The 24,787-nt window shown below is 40.1% G+C and overlaps 1 protein-coding gene across 1 annotated transcript in view; it reads right to left on the reverse strand.

Annotated features, from left to right (window-relative positions):
• LOC136831091 (probable E3 ubiquitin-protein ligase HERC1) overlaps positions 1 to 24,787 on the reverse strand; it is an 801,341-nt gene that overhangs the window by 339,238 nt on the left and 437,316 nt on the right. Inside the window, exons 37-38 of the mRNA XM_067091041.1 lie at positions 13,841 to 14,010; positions 4,931 to 5,066 (exon numbers count right to left, since the gene is read on the reverse strand). Coding sequence (XP_066947142.1) covers positions 4,931 to 5,066; positions 13,841 to 14,010 — 306 coding nt within the window. The remainder of the gene's footprint in view (positions 1 to 4,930; positions 5,067 to 13,840; positions 14,011 to 24,787) is intronic.

Raw genomic sequence — 24,787 nt, forward strand, 5'->3', positions numbered from 1 at the left:
CTAGATCTTCAGGACACTGCCTTAACTGTTACTGAATCCTTCTTTATGAACTTAATTTCTCAATTTCAGTCTTTTCCATCTTTTCTCAACCATTTTTATATCCTTCAAATTTTCTCCTTTCCCTCAGATGTGCTGGCTTTCTTATTCTATTCCTCCTAGGAGTTCTTTGCCCTTGCCACCTGTCCTTCAGCCTCCCACCTCCTTCACCCAGAGCCTGAGGACTCAGTTCTTCTTTAATTATCCACTGTATATTTTGAATCCACAACCATGTCTTTCTCTTGAAATCTCTTCTTTGATGCCACATTACTAACTTCTCCTACTGCCTTCTTCCTGACTTTTGGGATACTATATTTGCTGACACTTTCATGAAGCTCATTTAACTTCATTTTTCAGCTTACATGTTGTCATTCTCTTGATAACACAGTCTTGCATTATCCATCATTATGAAATCAATTTATTGTGTTATGATGGCTTTACCTTATATGACTAATTTTTTCTTTGATACTCTGTACTTATAAAAAATTTCTCAACTTCATTCGTGTATATTAGCACTTCTCTGGACTTCTTAAAAACATAATTTTTGGAAACAATATTTTTGTCAAGTAAACCATTACTGATAATTAGCCCTTTCCTGTACCAAGAAGTTGCCCCATATACTTCAGTCTTTCTTAAAGAAAAAAGAAAATTGCAATCAGATGGTAATATTGCATATTCATAGATCCTAGTCTCAGCCACCCACAAGTCCCATTACAGGCAGTCCTTGGTTATCAGCAGGGGTTCCATTCTGACAGCGTGACGATAACCAAAAATCGGCGATTTTTGGGGCTTATCAGCGCCGAAAAGTGGCGAAAATCACCGATTTTTGGTTATCAGCGCCTGTTAGGTATGTACTGACACCGATAAGTAGAAATCGGTGATATTTGGCCCCGAAAATTGCAGATTTTCATCGCTAGACAAGTGCCGTAAAACCGGATCGCCAATAACAAAGCCCGCCGATAACCGGGGACTGCCTGTATTCGTGTCATGTGATCCTCAAACTGCTAGAAATTGCTGGGGTTGGAATGCAGAACTTGTACTTTAATTAATAGGTATGTATTTTTTTTTTTTTTCAAAATATTATATTTCACTAGAGCCTCATTACTTTAATTAGATTAAATGTAAATTTAGGTGACAGGGAATAAGCTGCTATGAACTGAAGAACTGGCTAAATGAGACCTGTAAGACAACATGAAACTCCATGGGACTGATCTTGTATATCAGAACCCGTATCTCTCTAAGACATAAATTCCCAGGAGCAATTTATATAGGAACGGACAGCACTCATCCACTGAGTCCAACACCAAAGTAAATGAATCTAGAAAGTTTGCAGTGTAGAGAATCTCATAATGGATAAATGAAACAATGGTCAAGGTGATGAAAATGAATCTACAGTACTTTCTTGCAAATCTACATGGGTGGGAACCTCACCCAATGAAGGGCTTGATGAATACATGTCTAATCACCCACATGTTTCACATCTGAGAAGTTTCCAAATGGTGTTTGAAACCTCTACATGCCTACCATGTAAACCACAGCAACATGGAGATTATTAAAATGAATAAAAGTCTAAAACAACTTTTTATCTCATGGACAAGTACCATATCTTCTGCTCCTCAGCCATCTTCATCTTCATAGATCTTTAAAATAACCTGTCAGAGCCAGAATGGATAGTTTTTCTGGTTACAGATGCTCTGACAATGAAAAATATGTCCTTTTTTCCTAGGATGAGAGTGATGGAATGACAAATGGTGCAGTGGCTTCACCATGGCTTTCTGAGACTTGCATATTCACAACAAAGCTAGCTGTAAAGTACAGTCTTATTGGCTTCCAATCCTTGGTATATGTTACATTACTTGTGAGATTGTACATTTCACAAGTAATGTAACATATACCAAGCCTATCAGTCCAAATCTAAGATAAAAATCATCTCCAGTGTTAGCTTACCCAGAGAAGCCTCATCTCAACGATCATTTCAAGGCTTACTAAGTCTCCTTAGGACTAACAAGAGAACCCTTAGTCAAGTAAACTATGCATTACTAGGTAACTTTATTTAAATGGATAATATGAGTTATTGAAATAACGCTAATTTCTAAGAAAATACTTACAGTACTAGCCTACCATTTAGTGAATATCTAGTACTTACTGATGCCCAAAACTATAAGTTTAAAAAATATGCATAAATACAATAAATGCAAACCTAATGCTAGACTTGAAGCATTATGGCAACAACTGCTGTATCCCTTCAAAATATGAAAATAAGAATTTACTTAAATCTTTTAGCAAACTACCATCCATAATTACAAGGTACCATCCAATCTGGCTGTCCACCATCCATCTTCAGAAAACAGGAATTTTACTCATTACCTTGTTGAATGAAAAAAAATGTACATAATTACATAGAAATTAATAGAAGGTAAAAAGCATGAAGATAATTCTTAAAAAATCACACCTAACTAAAATATCTGGGAACTTCAAGACAGTAGGTAGTAGTAGAGGCAGTCCCCAGTTATCGGCGGGCTTGGTTATCAGTGATCCGGTTTTTCGGGGCTTGTCTAGCGACAAAAATCAGCAATTTTTAGCACTGATTTCCACTTATCAGCACTGATAATCCCTTATTGGTGCCGATACATACCTAATAGAGGCACCGATAACCAAAAATCGGTTATCGGTGATTTTCGTTTATCATCAGGCCATCGGAATGGAACCCCTGCCGATAACCGGGGACTGCCTGTACTCCCAAAGATGCATGAATAAAATCAATTTCCATATTAAAATCGGCCATTTCTACACTTACCTAACATGCACATAGGTATGAGTTTCAAGACAGGCTTGCCCAGCATTTGAGAAAAAATAACAGAAAATAGAAGGGACTGTATCTGGTTTATCGGCTTATCTTGTTTACTTTCCCACTGGTAGTTGAGGATAGAGCAACTGCTTTCTTGTTTACTTTCCCACTGGTAGTTGAGGATAGAGCAACTGCTTTCTACATCTCAGTTTACTATCTGCCCACTTGATAATAGCGAGGACACTAGGTGGGTACTATGAGGTTAGATAAGTATAGAAATAACTAATTTTAATAAGAAAATCGGTATTATTTCTAAGAATCTTAACTGACTGACACTGACAAGGATGGTTGGAAAGTGCAGTACTCAGTAGTAAAGGGCAGTACACCCAACCCATAGGAAAGAAGATTGGTTTTAAAAGTAATCCAATGAGTAACTCTTCCCTGATGTAAGTAGTATGGCTGGCAGTCACAGCCTCCAGTCAAGAATTGACATCAGGGACAATGAACCTTGTATAGTATGCCATGTTTAAAGGTACCATTAAAGAGAAACTTGCTTTAATGATACACATTGAACACTTTGTGTGCCTGCCATGCTTAGTTGAAGACAAACGGTACCCACACTGAATTGGCTTACTTTACAACAAAGACATCCTATACACAACAAAATGTAGCGCTACCATCATGTTTTCTCAACTGCTGAGTGAACCTGTGGCTCAAAATTTCTAGTTATATAAATGTTAGGTGATATTCAATGATAATAATGAGTACCATTTGCCTGAGACATTAGGACCAGACATGCACATTACCTCTGGTGACTGCCACTTTCTTACTACTGTAGTTAGAGAGACTGATGAATCTATAATGATTCCCTGGTACACAGAAGGGCTAATTATATATATTTGGTTTCCAATGAAGCAAACTGCATAACTTTAATTCTTGGCTTTGGGAGAATTCTAGTACTGCTTCTCCCTCTTGGTTTCTCTCTCACAGGCTATATTGTCCTATCACTTTCTCACAGTCATTTAGGTTGCTTGTACTAGTAATGCCCCAGTTTGCAGCACATGTTTCACTGCAGCATATAGCTCTTTATAAAACTTGCTTTTCTTCAGTTCTTCCTGATTTTGATGAGTATACCATGAATATATCCATTACCTTCTTTCTTATGATGATTTTAATCTTTGTTAGTCATTTATTTATTTATCTGTCCCACTTCTATCACATCTTCTTCCACTTCATCTTTGGCTAATAAGCCTACTCCATTTTATCCTGACCCACTATCATCACACCTAAATCTATATTTCTTCATGTCACAGTTCATTCATCAAAAAAAATTTACAGGTAACAAAAGAATACTGAAAATCATAAAATTAAAAATAATATTAACATACAACAATTATAATCAGCAAGCTAGGTAAATAAATTTTGGTGTAAATCAAACCAAATCATTAACTAGTTGATAGGGAAAAAAAGGCGCTCCATTTTTGTGAAATCTATGGGTTTTGCTATCTTACCATATATAACCATGTAAGAATCATTACCTTCAATGGAAATGTAAAGAGATAAGCCTTTTCAGAAGAAATCTGAATCTAGTATACCTAAGTACAGGCAGTCTCCGGGTTACGATGGGTCCGGCTTACGACATTTCCCCGGTTTAAAACGCATGTTCCAGGGTAACGACATGTCGTACGCCGATCCGACAGAAGAAATATGGCTCCAAAATAATCAAAATTTGGAGGTTTTCTTGATGAAAAACTCAATAAAAATGCAGTTGACATTTTCAATACACCCAAAGTATTAAAAGTAAGGTTTTCTTAAGATTTTTGACAATTTTCAACAATTTTTAGGTTTATGACTATTTTCAGCTTATGACACGGTGTAAGAGAGGAACCCCCGTCGTAAACTAGGGACTGCCTGTACATGAAATGAAAGATCACTTAGAAGCAGTTATCAATGGTACCTGCCACTTTTTCAATGCTTTAAAGCAATGCTATCAAATTAAAAAACCTTCAATTTTACACTTTGTGGTGGAGGAAGAAAAATAATAATCCCTTTTGTTCATTTCCCTTTAAAGCCACATCATCCTAAAGTAAGAAAATTTCTGCTAACCTGTGGAGATGTTCGATGACTAAGATGTGGTTCTGGAGGTTCTGTATAGTCAAAAGGACGACCTGTCACCTCTACTATGATGTCATTGACCATCTGACTTGTTAAAGAATCCATCGTCAATCCTTCAACACCCATCCTGCCATTAATGAGAAATAAAAGCATGTTTATGACCAAAAATCATGTGACTTACTATATCACCAGCATGGACAATTGTTAAAAAAATTACTGCACGGAGAAAATAACTAAGTGAACAAGTTTATCAGAGCTAAATATAAAAGTTTTGACCATACTTCTTACTTATAATGTATGGCAAACTCAATACAGTACTTCTGAATCATGAATTTTGTCATCAAATGCTTAGCATACATAAAAAACCAAAGCTATTTATTTTCCCACTGATTACTACTTTTATTATTCCCACTTTAGACTCCAACATTTCTTTTCCAAAATATGACCATCTATTATCGTATCTTAACATTCAAACTTCCCCTTTGTGTACACCTACTGCACAGATTTCACTTGTTTGCATTCATTTAATTCTTTGTACAGATGTGCTTTCCATTCCTATTGGGTTCTTCCAACCAGCTGTCAAACTTCTCCAACTTTGCCTTGCTCTTTTCATCTCCAATTTAAGAACAACTCCTCTGTGCAAGCCCTAAGAGTCTAGAAATTTATCAGTGGTCAAGCTAATTACTCTACAATAATTGATAAAATTTATTTCCCAATACAGTTATGATCTTGCATTCTGTATTATTATTTTAGAAAGTCAGGTACTTCACTAACTTATAACATATCCAGACATTAACTTTATGATCTCTTAGCTCTCACCTTCTCCAAATTTTGAAGATTAATTAATTTGTTTAAATACTATTATTTACTAATAATCTAAACACATTCACAATGAATTTAAATACAATTCAGAATCTAAACCTCTATAAATACTAAAAAATATTAATCTAAAATTTTCATTTCAATTTTGTTGACTGAAAATGGCTGAGTAAGTTGTACAGATTCACAACCTGTAATCAAATACCAACACCCACCAAAATCCTGAATCCTGGTTGGTGATGGTAAAGCATTTCTGTCCCCTGCAAAACCGATGCTTCTTAGTAAATAATATATATTTTTGATAGCGTAGCCACTGTTTGTCCTCAAAGGAGTTACACTCTCATGGTCCCACAGGGCTCCTTAAGAAAGACCAACCAATCTCAAAGAATTCTCTTATAGCTGGTCTCGGCCAGAATACTGCATGTTGACACAGTGATAGAATATAAAAGACTCAGGGCAGGAGGGATCTATGTCTTGTCCACACAATGACTACCTAGGTTTTTCCTTTACCCTACTCTCACAGACCTGACAACAGTGTGTATTTTGGCTACCTTCCTCCTTATACTCTGGTCTGCACAGAGTTCATGCATCCCCAGTGTTTGCTCCAGAAATGGTGTTCAATACTGCATTTGTCCATCATCCTAACACTACCCAAGCTAAGTACATAGTTTCAGGACCCAATGAAAAGTTTCAGCTCCTTAAAATTTTAATGGTTAGGCTTATACTTGTTAAAATTGGGAGCCAGTAGATCTCCAGCAAGGCGAGAAGCTAGGAATAGATTGCCAGGCTAAGCTGTAATTGCCGTGCTTTTTTTTTTCTCACAAAATGATAATTAGCATTAATGAAAAATATTAAACAATTTTTTTATTTAAACTAATTAGTCAATGATTTTTTAACATTGATAGACAATCTACGGTTACAGAAGGAGTTAAGTAGGTTAGCCTAACTTCTTGTTTGCAAAACATAGCTGCGATAGTAGTTCCCAATCGTCCTTGACTTACATGCCTTGGTGTTTACAGAAGGCCAGCACTGTATATCCTTTGTAGTATTTTATAATCAAACTAAATGGATTTTGTTATACAGAAAGTTTCCCAGTTATTCATAATATCGGGGTTCTTTTCACGTGTTAAAGGAAACATTCTTGCAGATCTACTTCCAACTGGTAGTGACATTATAGGTGTTAGAAAAATCATTGGGAAGCTTGCCATTTTTCTAAGGGGGCTTTGCCAACCAATTTTAATCTGTACCTTAGAGATACTGATTTCATATAAATTTGGCACAATAATTCCAATAATTAGTGATTTTAATAATGTACCAACTAATGTAGCCTATAACCTTTACCTGGTGCTTAGGAATAGACTGGGTAATCAAAAGTTATAAAATGTATAGTTTTGTCTTAACTTAGTTTAGAAGTATTTGTAACTAAATCCTTTAAGGCAATGTTATTGTAGTGATTGTGAATTAATATTTTAATACATTACAACTATTTTATGGATATGGCCCACTGATCATGTTACCTTACATCATACTGTGGACAGGTGGTCATGTCAGCCCGTTTTAATTTTAAGTGTTTGCTGCCTATACAGTAATATAGGTAGCTAACACTAGGTAGTTTTTAATAAACATTTGTTCCATTTATCACTACTGGGCTGCTATTATGCGGGACCACAGAATACCTGCACCACGAAGAATTGCTCAATCTGCCCTTTGCTATGGAAATGGCTCATAACTACCTGCCAAAAGCCAGCCCCTGAAGGAATAAAGGAAAATTTATTTAGTTGGTTGCCAAACATGTGTGAAATATGCAACATGCTCCTGGTAGCAAATTTAAATGATGAAAGAGCTAATTTTTAAGCTAACTATACAAGTTATAGGTTTCAAAAGGAAGGAGGAGAGTACATCATTCCACCACAACTACGGCAGTGTGTTTCAATCCCTCACCAAGCAAAATCCACATTTGGGTCAATACTCCAAAGCAGTGGATTCTAGGAACTCCCACCTCAACTCCTCGAATGGAGACGAAGTCTTTCCTTGGGAGAGAGGTAATTAATAGTTGACATGAAGTGGATAAAGGCACTGAAATTTCCCTTCTGAATCTGGAAGATCTAGGGAACAGTCTTCAGCTTTACATGAAAGAGGTACCTCAGATGAGAATATTGCCTCTCCTATGCAGCAACCAGATTGAAGGGGACCGTGATAGGATCCACCCAACCCCATCTGAAGTTTCTGCACTTTCTAGGGGGTAGTGATTTATCCTGGACTTCTGTACAGGCTTCCCTAATAGGAAATTCAGCTTGCCGTACTTTCTATGCTGCCAGGCAGTGGTGATACAACTGCCTTGGCTCAATCTGTTCTTTCAGGCTTCCCAAAGGGGCAAATTATGTTTGCTGTACTTTCTGAATTCCAGGAGGAAATCATGAACAGTATCGAGGATGCCCTTGCTACTAGCCTCAGCATATCAGAGACATGCTATCTGACTCTCAAGAGGAATTCAGATGTCCTGGATATGGAACTGGGTGTGATGTGTAAAAATTTCTCATCCTTTAAACAAGAGGATACAAAAGCTACACAGTCTGCCCAAGCAGAGATTGGTTTCTCACAAAAAAAAATTAGGTCATGGGAACAGGGTAATAAAAAACCCAAGCCAAAAAAAAAGTTAAATTAGATGTCTAGATCCCCGTTTAAATCAGATGGGTAATATGAGAAAGCCTACTCACTCCCAGAGCTCTGACTGGTAACAATAAGACTAGGTTGGACTAAAAAACCTCAAATCAAAATGTAGTATGGGCACCAATATCTGCCTCTAAAAATGATACTGATAACCCTTGGTGAGATGCCTCAATGTGCACCCTTTCACCAGATGGAAAATACCTCATTAATGAAAGGAAAGCTATAGTTGAGGCTGAGCATGTAGAATTTTGGGGGCAGAGTGGCCTTTCCCAATACTGAATGATGCTTGGTCCCTCCTTCAGTAGGAATTCAGAAATTGTCGAAGAAGACAGTTACCCTGCCCATCAATATATAAGTGAAAGCCATAGCAGCAACCTTTTTCTTGTTTAATGAAAAATTAGTTAGACAATAACTTTAGAGAACCAATAATCTCTCTGGGAGGCACCAGCCTTCTGTCTATTCACTTTTGAAACAATCAATCGTGTAAAGATGGAATTTCAGAATTTTGTGGCGTCTGGGAAACTAGAGTTTAAGGCAAAAATAAAAGCCATTGGTCTCTGCCATCCTAGTATTTGATAGTTCTACAAAGGGAAGGGCAACACTTGTCCTTCTTTATGAGAGGAAAAAACCCCCATTGGACATGGCTACCTAGCTACTTGGGACCCTTTGAGAAAAATCTGAGGACAGCCAAGGCTGAACTTTATGTTAGGCTCCACCTCAATATTACAACTTCTACTACTACGCTGGAAGTAGCTATGAAAGCTTCCGGAGTCTTCAAGAACAAAGTTCACTGCAGTAGCCAAAACATTTATGCGGACCCTATGGGAAGCACTCTATGACATTCTTCCCCCTCCTGTCAGGACCTATTTGAAGAATCTGTTCGTCACAAAACTGATTGAACAAGCTGAACAACAAAACTGCAAAATATATGCTATTCTTGGAAAAGGGGAATCTAAGAACAATGCCCTTGAGAGTTTCCTCTTCCTTAGCCTCAGAAAGCTTAGTATGAACCTGAGCCATACAAGCCTTCAGTCACTACTAAAGGATCCCTCCAACAACAAAAGAAAAGGCAACAATAGCAGCACCACCCCTCCTGAAGCAGACAAGATACTCTTTGATTGCATATTAAAGGCAAGGGATAGTATAATTTTCAATGGGCTAGGGTAGAGGGTGGTCTCACCTTCCCCCTTCTCTGAAGGACTTTTTTTCCAAAAATCAGACCAAAGGGGGGCCATATAAAAAGATGGGTTTATTTGCTACCACTCTTCAGCCTCCCCATGAAGGATTCCTCCAAACAAAGGGTGAGCCTTGACCTGTCAAATCTCAACAAACACATTGTTTGCATACCTTTTCTATATACTGTACTTATTTATTTAATGGGAGCTCAGGAAAGAAGGCATTTAACTGCTGTCGAAACCCGAGAGTGGTAGTCAAGACTCCAGTCAAAAGGTGTCCTAATAAATAGGAACAAGTTTCACCTTATATCCAGCAGAAGTTTTCTGAGGCAAGGATTTTGTTGGGATACTCTTCGTGGCCCGCTGTCTCTTGCCAACAGCACTCAAACAAGAATAAGAAAGAACCTTAGAAGATTCCTTGCACAGCTCAGCTTTATCAGATGAAAATTGGAACAAAGTCTGGGCCTGTTATAGTTTATGTCTGTGGTAGATCTAATCCTGAGATTGTAAAGATTGTAAAGAGTCTGGCTCTTACTTGCCGGGGAAAGGCTTTGCAATCGCCTTCATCTGTGACTGTGAAGGTACTCCATCCGTGGACCTGGAAGGGGTCTCTGGCAAACACGTCTACCTGACTCCATCATCCATATGAGTGATAATACATGTGGATGCCTCCTAACAGGTTGGGGAGGCCATTAGGAGGATTGTCAGGCAGTAGGAACATGGTCAACTATTCTGAAGGAATGTCATATAAGCCTTCTGCTGTGGACAGTCTTTCCATATCAGAAAATTGAAACTTCCAAAAGGGACCCACATTTGATTAGTCCTAGAAAATATGACTGCAGTCTTATATTAAGATGTTGGGCTCATGCTCAGCCCCTCTCAAGTCAGTAATTGCTATCATGCTTCCATATCCAGAATAAGGAAGAACCTTAGAAGATTCCTCGCACAGCTCAGCTTTACCAGATGAAAATTGGAACAAAGTCTGGGCCTGTTATAGTTTGTGTCTGTGGTAGACCTAATCCTGAGATTGCGACTGTAGGATGTAAAGAGTCTGGCTCTTACTTCCCGGGGAAAGTCTTTGCGATCGCCTTTACTTGTGATTGTGAAGGTGCTCCATCCGTGGACCTGGAAGGGGTGTCTGGCAAACACGTCAACCTGACTCCATCATCCATATGAGTGATAATACATGTGGATGCCTCCTAACAGGTTGGGGAGGCCATTAGGAGGATCGTGAGGCAGTAGGAACATGGTCAACTGTTCTGAAGGAATGTCATGTAAGCCTCCTGCTGTGGACAGTCTTTCCATATCAGAAAATTGAAACGTCCAAAAGGGACCCACATTTGATTAGTCCTAGAAAATATGACTGCAGTGTCTTATATTAAGATGTTGGGCTCATGCTCAGCCCCTCTCAAGTCAGTGATTGCTAACATGCTTCCATATCCAAAATTAGACCTGTTTGCCACATGAAAGAAAGATCAACTTGCTGTGTTTGTGTCTCTGGACCTGGACACTCAAGCAGTAGCAAGAGATGCATTCCTACATAACTGGAACAAATAGTGGACTATATACTTTTTTCCTCCATTGTCCTAGATTTTGAAAGCTTTGAATAACCTACTAGTTTTCAACAACACTGCTTAACTAGTGGCCCCAAATTAGCCAAACAGTCATTGACTCATTTCTTCAACAATGGGCTAGAGAATAGATTCCATTAGTGTCTGCTGTTTTATCCCTGACAGGAGGAGGAGAAGTCGTCTATACATCCTCCTTTCTGAGCTGGGACCTTCACATGTGAATTTTTAAAATCTAGTCTTCCATGAAGATTATTTACCTAACATTGCTAGGTACCCAGTGCAAAAACTATGGGCTTCATCTATCCGACATACCAGTCCATATGGAAAATGTGGTTAGATTACCTCCACACTGAGAGCCCAGCAGAAATCTGTTGAAACAGTTTTACATTTCTATTATATGTCTTGTGAGGTCAAGTGCCTTGCTATTACAACCACCATGGCGTACAAGGCAGCACTTTAAAGTTTCAGAATTGATTCTAATAGTACAGAAATTGTTAATTCCCTTCTCAAGTCTTCTGCACTGCACAGGTCAGCTCCCACAAGGCTTCCCCTTCCCTGGTCCCTGAATAAAGTTCTTGGACTCCTGTCATCCCATCAATTCAGTGGGCCAAATACAACAAATCATATGCTCCAAAAGGCATTCTTCTTGGCTGCTTTGGCATCATGAACTCAGATTATTGTACTGGGTTCTCTTAGACAGGGACATCGTTTCATCACCCATACACCTAGTTGTCATTTACTACTGTCTCTGGCCTATTATTCCTGGCCAAGAATGAGGACCTTTTAAGGGGAAAATCCTAATTTCTGATAAGGGAATTTTCAAGCACTCAACATTTACCTAAAAGTCATGGCAAACATCCCATAAGGTCCTATTTTTTCTCACAACCTAGTACCAACAAACCTCTCTCTCTCTCTCTCTCTCTCTCTACATGGGCTGAGAATTATTTTAGCTTCCCTCATTAAAAATACAGACCCTCACTCCTTTATTAAACTGCATGACATCCAAAAGGTGAGTACAGTAAACCCCCTGTATTCACGTTCTCATGATTCGCAGACTCACATATTAGCGGATTTCTCTGTGGAATGTACCTACCCATTATTCGCGGAAAATTCGCCCACTCGTGGTATTTTTCACTGAGATATATTCACTAATTACTGTATTTTCATATTTTCATGACTACTGTAAATGCATTTTCGGTGATAAAACTATTAAAATACTCAGGTATAAGCATTTTTAGAGGGTTTTTCTTGTGTTTAAACTATCAAAATAGGCAGTTCTAAGTGTTTTTTGAGGGGTTTTAAGTATTCACGGATTTTAGCTATTCACAAAAAAACCACGCATCCCCGCAAATACAGGGGGTTTACTGTACACCATTAACTTTCTTTGGAAATGTTTCCTTCAAAAAGTCTCAGAGTGTACAGGGTGGTTATTTGAGGCAGTATTCCTGAAGTAGGAAGGAGCAATAATCCCTCATCCAGATTCAACATAATTAAAAACCACAAGGGATAATATATGTATATATATATATATATATATATATATATATATATATATATATATATATATATATATATATATATATATATATATATATATATATATACATATACAGATTCATGTTTCCTGTTCTTTATTGCCACGCCCCAGTGGGCACCTGGAATAAAGAAAATGGTTGATAAAATTTGTTTTTACCTTGGATAAAAATTCCTGAATCACTATTGCCAAGAGAGTGGTGGTCATACTGAGTTATTGCTCAAGAATGTGCAATAATTCGACAGCCAGACCCAACATAATGGGAAGTCTCCTTAGAACCACAAAGAATAATATATACTGTATAGGTTCGTGTGCTGTTTTCTGTTCTTTATTGCCAACCCTATTGGGTATCAGGACTAAAGAAAATGGTTAATAACCTATGACTATATTTCAGAGCAAAAATCTATCTGCATTGTTGGATTTTATTTGTTAGGTGCTAAGCCATTTCATCACCTGTCAATTTCTTTTGTAAGCTCCTTTGAGGACAAACAGCAGCTACGATACAAAAAAAAAACAGGTTTTGACGTAGGAAAAGCCTATTTTTGGTAGTCGCTGTGAGTCCTCAAACCCACCCACTTTCCCCGGTGAAAAGGCATGGGACTAGGGTGAACATTTGCCTTGCAAAGACCTGGAGTGTCACAAAGAAGATAGATAACATATGCTCTGTTGTCACATCTGAAAGATGAAGTGGAAAGCTGAGGTGGTCGCTGTGTGGACAGGAGATAGAGCCCTTTATATTCTATCCTTTATATTCTATCACTGTGTCAACATGCACTACTGTGGCCGAGACCAACTATAAGAGAATTCTTTGAGATTGGCTGGTCTGTCTTATGGAGACCTGGATAATTATGGAGATCTGGATAATATACTTTTTTGGTACCACCACAGAACTAATTAATTAATCCTTTATATTCAAATCTAGATATAGTTGTAGTTTTTCTGTTCTGACACATCACACAAATTTTTCTCCAATTGAATCGCAACATTAGTAATACTGTATTAGTAAATTTTCCTTACAAAACAAACTAAACAATTTACTCACAACATTAGCAACATTAGAAAATTTTCCTTACAAAACAATTAAACTGAGTCACAAAAAAAAAACAAGATTTAGATTTAGATTTTTACATACATTGTATCTTTTCGAGGGCTGGAGGTATGTGATGGGCCTTTAGAATTTGCTGTGGTGCTGACTTTAGACTCCAAGTGTGATTGAGGCAGATGTGGAGATATAAGGCTTCCAGTTGATGAACTCTTTAATTCATCGGTCTCATGATTATAAATAACTTTTGGGAACTCAACCTGTAATTAAAGGATTTAGAATGAAATAGCAGGAACAGACTCTCATTCACATAGGTTGCCAATAAATAAAGTAGCCATGTTAGCTTTCCTGTCACACTGAGGCATAAAAAATGTTTATATCTGGTATTTCATCTCATCAGCCAGTGTTAAAAGATGCATATTATACTAATCCACTCTGCGGTAATGGTTCTACTGTACCACTTGTCAAGTGGAAAAAATGGCCCTTACAAAGACTGCAGCTGTTTCAGTGAGTTACCAAGAACAATGGGTTTGGAATTGTAATGCTGTTTGTTCTCATCAAATTCTATACTGGATCTCAAGTCCTAAACCTGACATTAGTATAAGCAAGAAAACAAAATGTAAATGCATTTGACATCCTGCACAAGACTGCAAATTTTCTTGTAAAATGCATTTTCCTATACATAAAACCTTTCAACTTATATAGGAATAACCTTTAAATGCAAGATGGTTTGGTCACTCAGATGATCAACAGGTTTGCTATAGGTCCAGTGTGAGGAGCATGATGGGGATTCTCTGCTACTCACTTGACTGATGCCTCAATTTTCCCTTTGGTTATGTGGAAAATGCAGCGTTAGAGGTGGGACAACTGTTATAAGATAAAAAGTTTGCATATCTACGAAAAATGCAATTAATTTTACAAAAAAAAATTGTGCAAGTCTGTTCTTACAAAGTGTACAAACCTTCATCTTATGTCAGAGACTCACTCATTAGGTGGGAATTAATACCTGCCCAGGATTCACTGTAATTTCATTGCATGGTTATTACATATTAAGACATTTTCATTGCAATGTAATTATGTTGCAATACATTACATTGTCAGTAATTTCATCGATGGTTTTTTCATTGCAAGGTAAAAACATCACAGAACAATATTTATTTTGAAAAAATGTAAAGATATTCAAAGGAAAAAATCACACCTCAAGATATAAAAATGTACAGAAAGGTGATATGCATTAAAAATTATTTATTCATCTACTAATACAAACTGATACATGTTATTACGTAACAATGTGTAAAGAAATTCAAAGGTAAACAAATAAAAATAAAATTCTAAAAAAAGACATTTAAATGGATCTCATCAATACTCAAAATGACAAATTATGGGAAATTGTCCCTTAGATAGTCCAGTAGTTCGCAATTTTCGAAGTCACTGACTATGCGTTGGATTCTTACGGTACTATCTTTATATTTTTTTTTTATGACCAGGAATGTCTGAACCAGCAGCAACCTGTTCCATCACTGCTTCATTTCTTGACTGTTCTTTCATCAAAATGTCGAAAAATTTTGAGATCGTAGGATGAGATGCTCCAATCAACTTGCTGAACGATCGATGCCAGCCTTCACAAGAATTGTTTGTTTTAGAGGCACCTTGCTTGGCAGCATCTAAGACAATTTGTGCTTCTTCAGGATAACCATTATTATCGTTTAAATATTCAAATGAGCCTACTACATCTACAACCAGCACAAATGCAATTGCTGCAATCATATGCATTTTTAATGCAAATTCTGCATCAGTTTTGCACAACTGTTGTAGACCATTTGACTGAATGGATCGAAATAAACATTTGAAAAAAAAAAACCTTTTTGATTTGAACTGGGAAGAACTGCTCTGAAAGCATTAATTGCTCCGCATTCAAAATAGGTAGTTATTGTGTTTGGTGATAAGGTTGGATCTAAGGCTTCTAGTTCTGACAAAAGCTTCTTGTAACTCTCTTCAGTTTGTTTGGCCATTAAAACATAAACACGAGGCAAAACATCACCATTCATGATACCATGTATTGTGTAAAGCTACTTGAATAAAGGGGGTACTGTTCTGAAAGTCTCATCTGCATACCAATTGCTTGCACTGGATAATACCTGTAGATTTCTTTGAGTCGAAAATGGAATAATTTGGTCTGGTCCATCATCACTGTCAAACAGACGAAAAGGTTGATTTGCATGTGTTACCTTGTAGTCAGGAGGTATGTTTAACTGGAGTAAACATACTGGATTTGCAGGGCCCTGTGCTGCTACATTTCTAATATCTCAAAGATTCCTTTTTAAGTACCGGAGGGTTGGTAGCTGACAGCAACTGCTTGGGATACCCCAACACATGCCTGGGTTGCAATGCAATGCGTTGTTTCCCGAGTCAAAATCGCTTTCTCTTTCGTGGCATTTATCACTCTACAGCACTAGCTTTAACATGAGCATCACTGCCTGCATGACTGTGTTCTCCAAATAGTTTTGTAATGGATTCTCAATTTGTATGAACTCTTACGTGGCACTTTGTTGTATAAACTTGACCACATTTCCAAATAGTATTTTCTCCACTTGTCCTCTCTCTCACAAACAGATTACCATTATCAACAAGCTTTTTTTGTTTTCTTATGCTTGTGAGTGTTCTTTTTTAGAAAAATAGCAAAAACCAAAAACTGTAAGAAACAATTTCTTATACAGTATAGGAAATGTAGTATGCAGGACTTGAGCAAAGAAACAGGTGAATTTGAATGGCTTAGCAATTAGAAAATCACAAACTACTGGACTTTATAAGAGGAATTGTCCATAAATTGTCTTTTATGGGCAATTAGATACCCAGTAAGTAGATTTCCCTTGTCAATGACTTAAAAAATAGTGAAATACTGGACTATCTAAGGGGAAATGTCAATAAATAAGTTTTGCCTTTTTTTTTAATCTACCTTTGAATCTCTACATTTCTTTCCAGAATAAATATTGTTTTGTGATGGTTTTACACTGCGATGAATAAACAAGCCATGAAATTACTGATGATGCAATGTATTGCAACGTAATTACACTGCAATGACAATGTCTAATATGTAATTACCATGTGATGAAATTACTGCAATGAAATTGCCAAGATGAAATTACCGGATACCCCTGCCCAGTTGCCAAGATGCTTGGAACTTACAAGACAGGGCATGAAAAAGCACAATATTACAAGCAAAGGCAGTCAAACCCACAAACAACAGTTTCTTAGTAACATATGTGAATATGGGAAAGATCACTTCTGAACCAACTATACAGCTTTGCATTTACTGATGCAGAGGCTGATATGTATGTGTTCCAGAATTTTGTATTTTCGATGAACTCTACACACTAGAAAAATCAGGATAAAACTGCTAATACATATTCTTTGTTTTATGGTAAAATCCTCAGTAGATATAATTATTGTATTATAAAAAAAACTTGCTGATAAATAACAGATTTAAACAAATCCCACTCTTTCCGGGAAGGTGGAGGCAGTTTCATCCTTTGGCCATTACCTTCAGATAGGGAGTTCTGTTATGATACAACTGCATCAGACACTGCCAGCAAGAATCATAGCCACAGGCTGCCTGCAACAAGGTAAAGAGGCAGCAAAAAAAGACCATGCACACTGCCCACACTCTGCAAGGCATGCCCTCCATGATACCTTAAGAGAAAGTGTCCAAGGACTTGTGAGTGATATCCCTCATGTAGATGGTGAAATTGGTGGTCTGACATATTCAGACACCAACACCCAGTACTGAAACAACTGAGAGTTTCCCCTAAACATAAAGAGCAGAACAATTCCCTAAACTTCATGTGTTCTCACATGGTACCATACCACCTTCTTTGTCGTAAATTGGTGTGACTGCTTAATTATACTGTGAAGCCAAAGGAAATGTGTTTTTGGACACCACAGGCTTCTATTTGCTGATAGAAAATGACATTTTTATAATAAAATAAAGTTTTACATATACTTAACAAGTGACTACATAGCTATTAGTTTCATTTATTGGCAGCTTAAATTTGAAAATTCGCTGTAGCGTTCCAATATTCTGTTGTAGGTAACTTGCCCTGCCCACTTTTGGGAAACGACAGGTACAAAACTACTAAAGAGCCCAATTCGTTTATGCCCTATATCCATGCGAGGGGAGGAGGGAGGGCTCTGATCATGTAGTTACTTGGTAAGTATATATAAAACTTTATTTTATGATAAAAATGTCATTTTCATATAAGTTACTTACCAAGTAACTACACAGCTGAATCCCACATTGATAGGAGGTGGGATGCATGGGCACTTACTACTTGAAAAACACTCATAGATGGAAATGGATTTTGAAACAAAGTAGTTAACACTGCTAAAATGTTTGTTGTAACCTACCTGGTGAGAGAGCTACAGCAGGAAATTACTGCCTCTGGTGAAGCTCATCTCGACCGTAGTGGCATGGCAGTGAAGCCAGGGGTGCCTTTACATCAGTGGGACTGCAGCCGAGGAGTACTCCGATGGCTGCCAAAGCATACAATATAAACAAAAGCCCTTGCCCTGGGCACAGTACCACAACCAAAACCATAAAAAACAAGTTACACATAAACCATATAAAAACCAGATACCCATACCCACTCATAACAAGACACAAAGAATGATGGGTGCTCCAGGTACTCAGTACCCCCCAACTTCCCGAACTCAACAACCTAAATTCAAGGCGAGAGGATAGAGGAATGGAAGGGATACCTCCTATCCTTCCTCCCCCAACACCATGCCAGCCACGGGTAATGGGCAGTTCTCATGTACAGTCTCATGGGACAAGGGTACTGCAGTTTTCATGTACAGTCTCAATATCACACAGATGAAAATTCGCAAACACTGACTTGCACCTCCAGAAGGTGGATTGCGCAATTGTAGAAAGGGATAATCTCCACTTGAAGGCAAGTGAAGTTGATACTGCCCTAATTTCATGGGCAAATAGGCGAGTCTTCTTGAGTCTTAATGTGAGACTTGCAAATTATGCCTCTCAAGAAGAACGCCAACGGGTTCTTGAATACAGGACGGGCCGGGTCCTTAACTGAACACCAGGAATTAGGAGACATGCCTCTGATTCTCTTAGTCCTCTCCAGGTAATACTTTAACGCTTTTACTGGACAAAGAGCTTTATCTTGGTCTGTAGGATGAAGAATGTCGATTAAACCCTTGATTGTGACATGAACGGGCCAAGGACTGGTTGGCATTTCATTCTTCACTATGAATTCCATAGTAAAGCAGCAGACTGTGTCTCCTTGTGCGAATCCTACCTTCTTGCTCAAGGCCTGCAACTCACTAGTCCTCTTAGCAGTAGCAAGAGCTACTAAAAAAAGGGTCTTCCTTGCGAGATCCCTGAGGGATGTGGATTGAAGAGGCTCAAAAGGAGGGCCTGGAAGCCATTTTAAAACATCAAAATTCCAGGATACGGAATCTGACCTCTCCTGTTTCGAAGTGTCCAGTGATTTGACTAGGTCAGTGATTTGATTAGATCACTGATGTCTTTATCAGCTGACAGACCAAGACCTCTATGTCTGAATACAGAGTTTAGCATTGCTCTGTAGCCCTTGACTGCGGGTGTAGCTAACCCTTAGGAGGACCTTAAAAATAGCAAAAAATTTACTATTTGCACTACAGAGGTAGAAGTAGATGATACATTGTGTCTTGTACACCAGTTGCGGAAGATTGCCCACTTGTTCTGGTAGATGTTGGAGGAAGACTGGCGTCTACATCTTACAACCGCTTCCGCAGCTGGTCTCGAAAAGCCTTTCGCTCTGACAAGCTTCCTGACAGTCTGAAGCCTATCAGAGCGAGAATGGATAGTCCTTGTTGGAATGGGTGACAGTGCGGTTGCTTGAGTAGATTTCGTCGCTGTGGCAGTAGTCTTGGGAAATCTACCAGAAGATCAAGGAGATCCGGAAACCACTCCTTCTGTGGCCAAAAAAGAGCTACCAGAGTCACTGACATGTTGTCATGCAAGAGAAATTTTTTGGTTATGTTTCTCACCATGCTGAATGGTGGGAAGGCATAGACATCCAGGTTCGACCAGTCCTGGAGCATCAGATCCGTTGCCCACGCGAGAGGGTCCAGAGCTGGTGAACAATACAAGGGAAGTCGGTGGTTCCTCAACGTTGCAAACAGATCTATCGCGGCTTTCCCCACCATTTCCACAGGTAGGTGCACACCTGCAGATTCAGTGTCCATTCTATGGGTAGGACCTGTTTGCAACAACTTAATTCGTCAGCTATGACATTTTGCTTGCCCTGTGTAAAGCAGGTGACAATCTTTGTTAGGTTTTCTTGTGCCAAGATAAGAAGTTCCCTGGCTGCTTGATACAGCGAAGAGGAGTGGGTCCCTCCCTGATTCCTTATGTAGGCCAGAGCTGTCATATTGTCCGAGTGGACTATGCTGTGGAGTTGAAAGTCACTGTTGCAAATTGCTGAAGGGCCAAGTGTATTGCCTTCAGGTCCTTCACATTGATATGAAGTCCTCTCTCGGATTGTGACCATGTCCCTGAAACTTCCTTGTCTTCTAACAGAGCCCCCCAACCCAGATCTGATGCGTCTAAGTATAATGTGAGGTTGGAGCTCAGAGGGCATAGAGATTTCCCTTCTGTGAATCCTCCTGTCACGAGCCACCAATGAAGGTCCTCCTTGATCTTTTGAGTGATCGGGAAGACAAATGAGTCCGGAAGATTCTTCCTTTGCCAACTGGCCTTTAGGAAGAACTGTAACACCCTCGTGTGTAGTCTCCCTAAAGGAAAGAACTTTTCTATGGATGAGAGAGTGCCCAGCAAACTCGTCCACTCGTTGGCTGAGCATGATGGGAGAGAGAGGAAGTTCCGAGCTGTCTGAACGCAGGATTGGATTCTCTTGTCAGACGGAAAAGCCTGAAAAGTCTGAGCATCGATCTTCATTCCCAAATACAGAATCAACCGACTCTGGACTACAGGCAGTCCCCGGTTAACGGCGGGCTCGGTTAACATTGATTCGGTTTTATGGAGCTTGTCTAGCAACAAAAATCGGCAATTTTCGGCGCCCGAAAATTGCTGATTTCCGCTTATCAGCGCCGATAATTGGGATTTGGCGCCGATACATACCTAACAGAGGCGCTTATAACTGAAAATTGGCGCTTTTTGGCACCGATAACCCCCGAAAAATCGCCAAAATCGCCGATTTTCGGTTATCATCACACCCTCAGAAACGGAACCCCGCCGATAACTGGGGACTGCCTGTAGTTGGGATTTGCATAAGTTTATCAACAGGCCCAACTCTTGGGCTAACAGAAGTGTATTTCTGAGGTCCTTCATGCAACTTGATTCCGAGGGGGAGCATAGGAGCCAGTTGTCTAGATATATACAAATGTTGACCCCCATGAGATGTAGCCACTTTGCTAATGGGGCAAGGATATGGGTGAAGACTTGAGGGGCTGTAGAGAGGCCAAAGCACAGCACTCAAAATTGGAAGACCTTGTCCTGGAACACAAACTGCAGATACTTCCTGGTTTCTGGATGAAATAGAACATGGAAATATGCCTCCTGCATAGCTATAGTCGCCATCCAATCCCCTTGATGGATGGAGGACAGGACTGAATGGGTGGTCTCCATATCGAATTTTGTAGTCTGAGCATAGAAATTCAGGGCTCTGATGTCCAAGACAGGTCTCCAACCTCCTGATGACTTTGGGACGATGAACAGGCAGTTGTAAAACCCTGGCATGCTGACATCTTCGACTATCCCTATGGCCCTCTTGATGAGCAGAGACGAGACTTCCTGTAACATGGCCACATACCTCTCCAAACCTAAAGAGTAGGCTGCCAAGTTGATGGGAGAGGACACTAAGGGAGGTTTCTCCCTGAACGGGATGGAATATCCTTCTCTGATCACTTCTAAAAACCAAGGTTCTACATTTCTGTCCTCCCTCTTGCTCCAAAAATGTAGAAGTTCAGCCCCCACTAGTACACGGAGGACAGTATCCTCACTTGCGAGAGGAAGACTTGACTATTGACTTCTTGACTGGTTGGACTGACCTGGAATACACTCGAGAAGTGGGCTGGAACTTGCCCCTACTGCATCGAAATGTCTGCTGTTGTAAAGGTGAGATTGTTTTGGAAGCAAAAGTAGTAGAAGAGGAAGCATGTCCTGACTCTTTTGGATGTTTGGCAGACTGAGCCAGTAAGTCTTGAGTAGACTTCTTTTGCAACTCCATTGCAATATGCTCTACTGTGTTCATCCAAAGGAGCAAAAAGAAGTGCGGATCTCTGGGAAGGGGTGACCTCTTTTGAAGTGAATGAACACCACTGTTCTCACTTCTTAAGCACTCCCACCACAAATAAGGCCACCAGCTCCTGGGGTCCATCCCCGATTGCCTTAGCTGCGCATGAGAGGACTCCCAGCCAGTCTGTAGCGAAGTTATCTTGGAGAGTGGCACAGTCCTCTATCTTCTTCAGTAAGGCGCTGACAGTCTAATCTAAAAAACTTAAGATCTCAAAGACCTTGAAGATGTCCTTCATCAACTGGTCGAGTTCCGATGTCGTGAATACAATCTTGGATGAAGAGAATGCAGATCTCTGTGACGAGTCAATCAAGCTGGAGAAGTCCCCTTTGGAGTTGGCAGAAACTCCCAAAGAAGGAGCTTCCCCGGTAACCTAAGACAAATACCTCCTCTTAGACAAACGTGAAGGAGGGGCGCAAAATATCACCTTGCCCAGATCACTCTTGTCTGTCAGCCAACCCTCAATGCCTGACAGGGCTTTCTTCAACGACAAAGATAGTACCATTTTGGGCAGCCTAGAAGCTTCCGTAGGCTGTCTCGTCACAAATGCCGAACTTAGCGAGGACAGAGTCGCTGGTGAAAAGAAATTTGGTAAGCAAAACAAGAAGTACTTCAGAAGAGAAGTGTAGGCTGAAGAAGGCTGATCCTGTTCGATGTCTTCTTTTTCGGTGGGTGAAAGAACCAGATCCACAGGTTCGCGAGGCACTGTTGGTTTACTTAACAGATCTAAGATGCTGTCTAAGCGTCGTTGAATCGGTTCCAGAGAAGGATCCTAAACTGAATGAGGAGTGGAGTGTGGCGCCTGATGTCTGGTAGAGGTTGGCGCCAGCTCGGAAGAGGAGTGAGCGCACACTGACGACCATGCATGAACTACAAGCTTATCCGATCCCACAGGCACTTTGGACCCTTTAGATCACACTGTGTGCTTGGATCCCTTAGATCCCACAGATCCCACTTAATGACTGGATCCCTCGGATCCCACTGGACAATTGGATCCCTTGGATCCCATTGGCTGCTTGGATCCCTCAGATCTAACAATATACCTGGATCCCTCAGATCCCACTAAATACTTGGATCCCACAAATCACACCAGACTGGATCCCTTGGATCCCAATACATGCTTGGATCCTTCTGGGCACTCGGAACACACTGCAGACACGGATCCCTGGGATTGCCTTGGACACTCGGATACTGATGCACGGATTTGTCAAACACTGACACTGTGGGCGACACATTAGTTGGATCGTCCCAAAAACTACATGATGGTTTGGGACTGTTCCAAATCTCTGGTCCGCTTGCACAGGATCAGAAATTCGCACTCAGCCGCAGATATTGGCCTTTCCAATGGCCTAGATGCACTCTTAAAGCACCAACTGCGCTTCTTACTTGCATTACACTTGGATTTGTCAGATCCTGAATCCAAATCACTCGATGAAAGGCCATGAACTCCAATATGGACACCTTTCCAGTGGCTGTCCACAGGGTCCTGGGATCCTTGTACAACAAGCTCGGTTGAGGGGGCGACTACCCATAAGCAAACCCCACCAACCTCCCTTGGACTTATGGTTTGCCTCCTCCCAGGTTTAGGTGAGTTAGACAGGGACCTTCATCTAGGAGCGTCGGTGGGACAAGTAGCCATCTCCTCCACTGACACAACACTTGCACCGTGATCACTGGCACTAAACTTATCCATAAGGCCCCTCACTGAAACCCCTATTTGAGCTACTGTGTTAACTAACAGACCAAATTTCTGGTCTATTCTGGATTCCAGACAGGCAATGGCATCAGGTTCGGAAGTTTGCAAGTTGAGTAACGGAGTTACAGGTAAAGTCAGAAGACTGGTGATAGGGAAATGCAGTTACAGAAGTTGAAAGGGCATGCAAAACAGGAGAACCCTGACTAACTGGACTTTTAGCTTCAGCTTTAGCAGCCACTCTCCTCTATCTGTTTTTCTGAAGTTTATCTAAATAACTTGTCAAAGTCTTTCTAAATAGAGGGATAGCCGCCTGCAATATCAATCAGAGACGGCCCACTTCCCCCCTTATACTACTGCCAAGGACTTTCTGACTGTTCTACGCATCTCTCTCACAGTCCTGCCAGAAAATGCTCTCTCCTGCAGGGTACACTGGGCAGACTCCAGCCATGAAGGAAAATGCCCCCCCCCCCAGACTGGTGCAACCTTAACTGGCAGGGGTGAAGAAGAAGAGAGGGCCACAGAGGGGTTCTCTTCATGCCTGAATCAAGATAGCCCAGATGATAAGGAAACTTCTCCCAACAGGACCAAAACAGAGCCACAAGGGTCATTCTGAGACTGGGAGTGATCAGTACAACACTGATCACTGGCAAGTCAGGGCAAATAACTTGGAGGTCTATACAACTATGTGGTCCCAGGAATACTGAAAGGTATTCTCCATCATAGTCCTGGGATCTGGAACTGGTGATCAAGTGCCAAACAGGTTGATAACCAGTGTTACCAAAGCTCAGAGCCTTTTCCCCACGTGAAGATGTAGCGACTGCTCAGTCCTTACTACTTGACCCCTGTGATAGTAAATCCACCACCATAACCCTCCTGCCCAGGGTATACCTGGCTGACAGTCTGATGGTTTGGTAGTCTGCCCATTCATGCATCTCGTATGCCAACTCACAAAGGGGAAAGGGAGACTTTTATTCATGCTTGCTGAGGTATGACACCACTTTGGTGTTTTCACTCATCAACATCATTGAG

The sequence above is a fragment of the Macrobrachium rosenbergii genome, chromosome 48, assembly GCF_040412425.1.
Source record: "Macrobrachium rosenbergii isolate ZJJX-2024 chromosome 48, ASM4041242v1, whole genome shotgun sequence".
Classification (NCBI taxonomy): Eukaryota; Metazoa; Arthropoda; class Malacostraca; order Decapoda; family Palaemonidae; genus Macrobrachium; species Macrobrachium rosenbergii.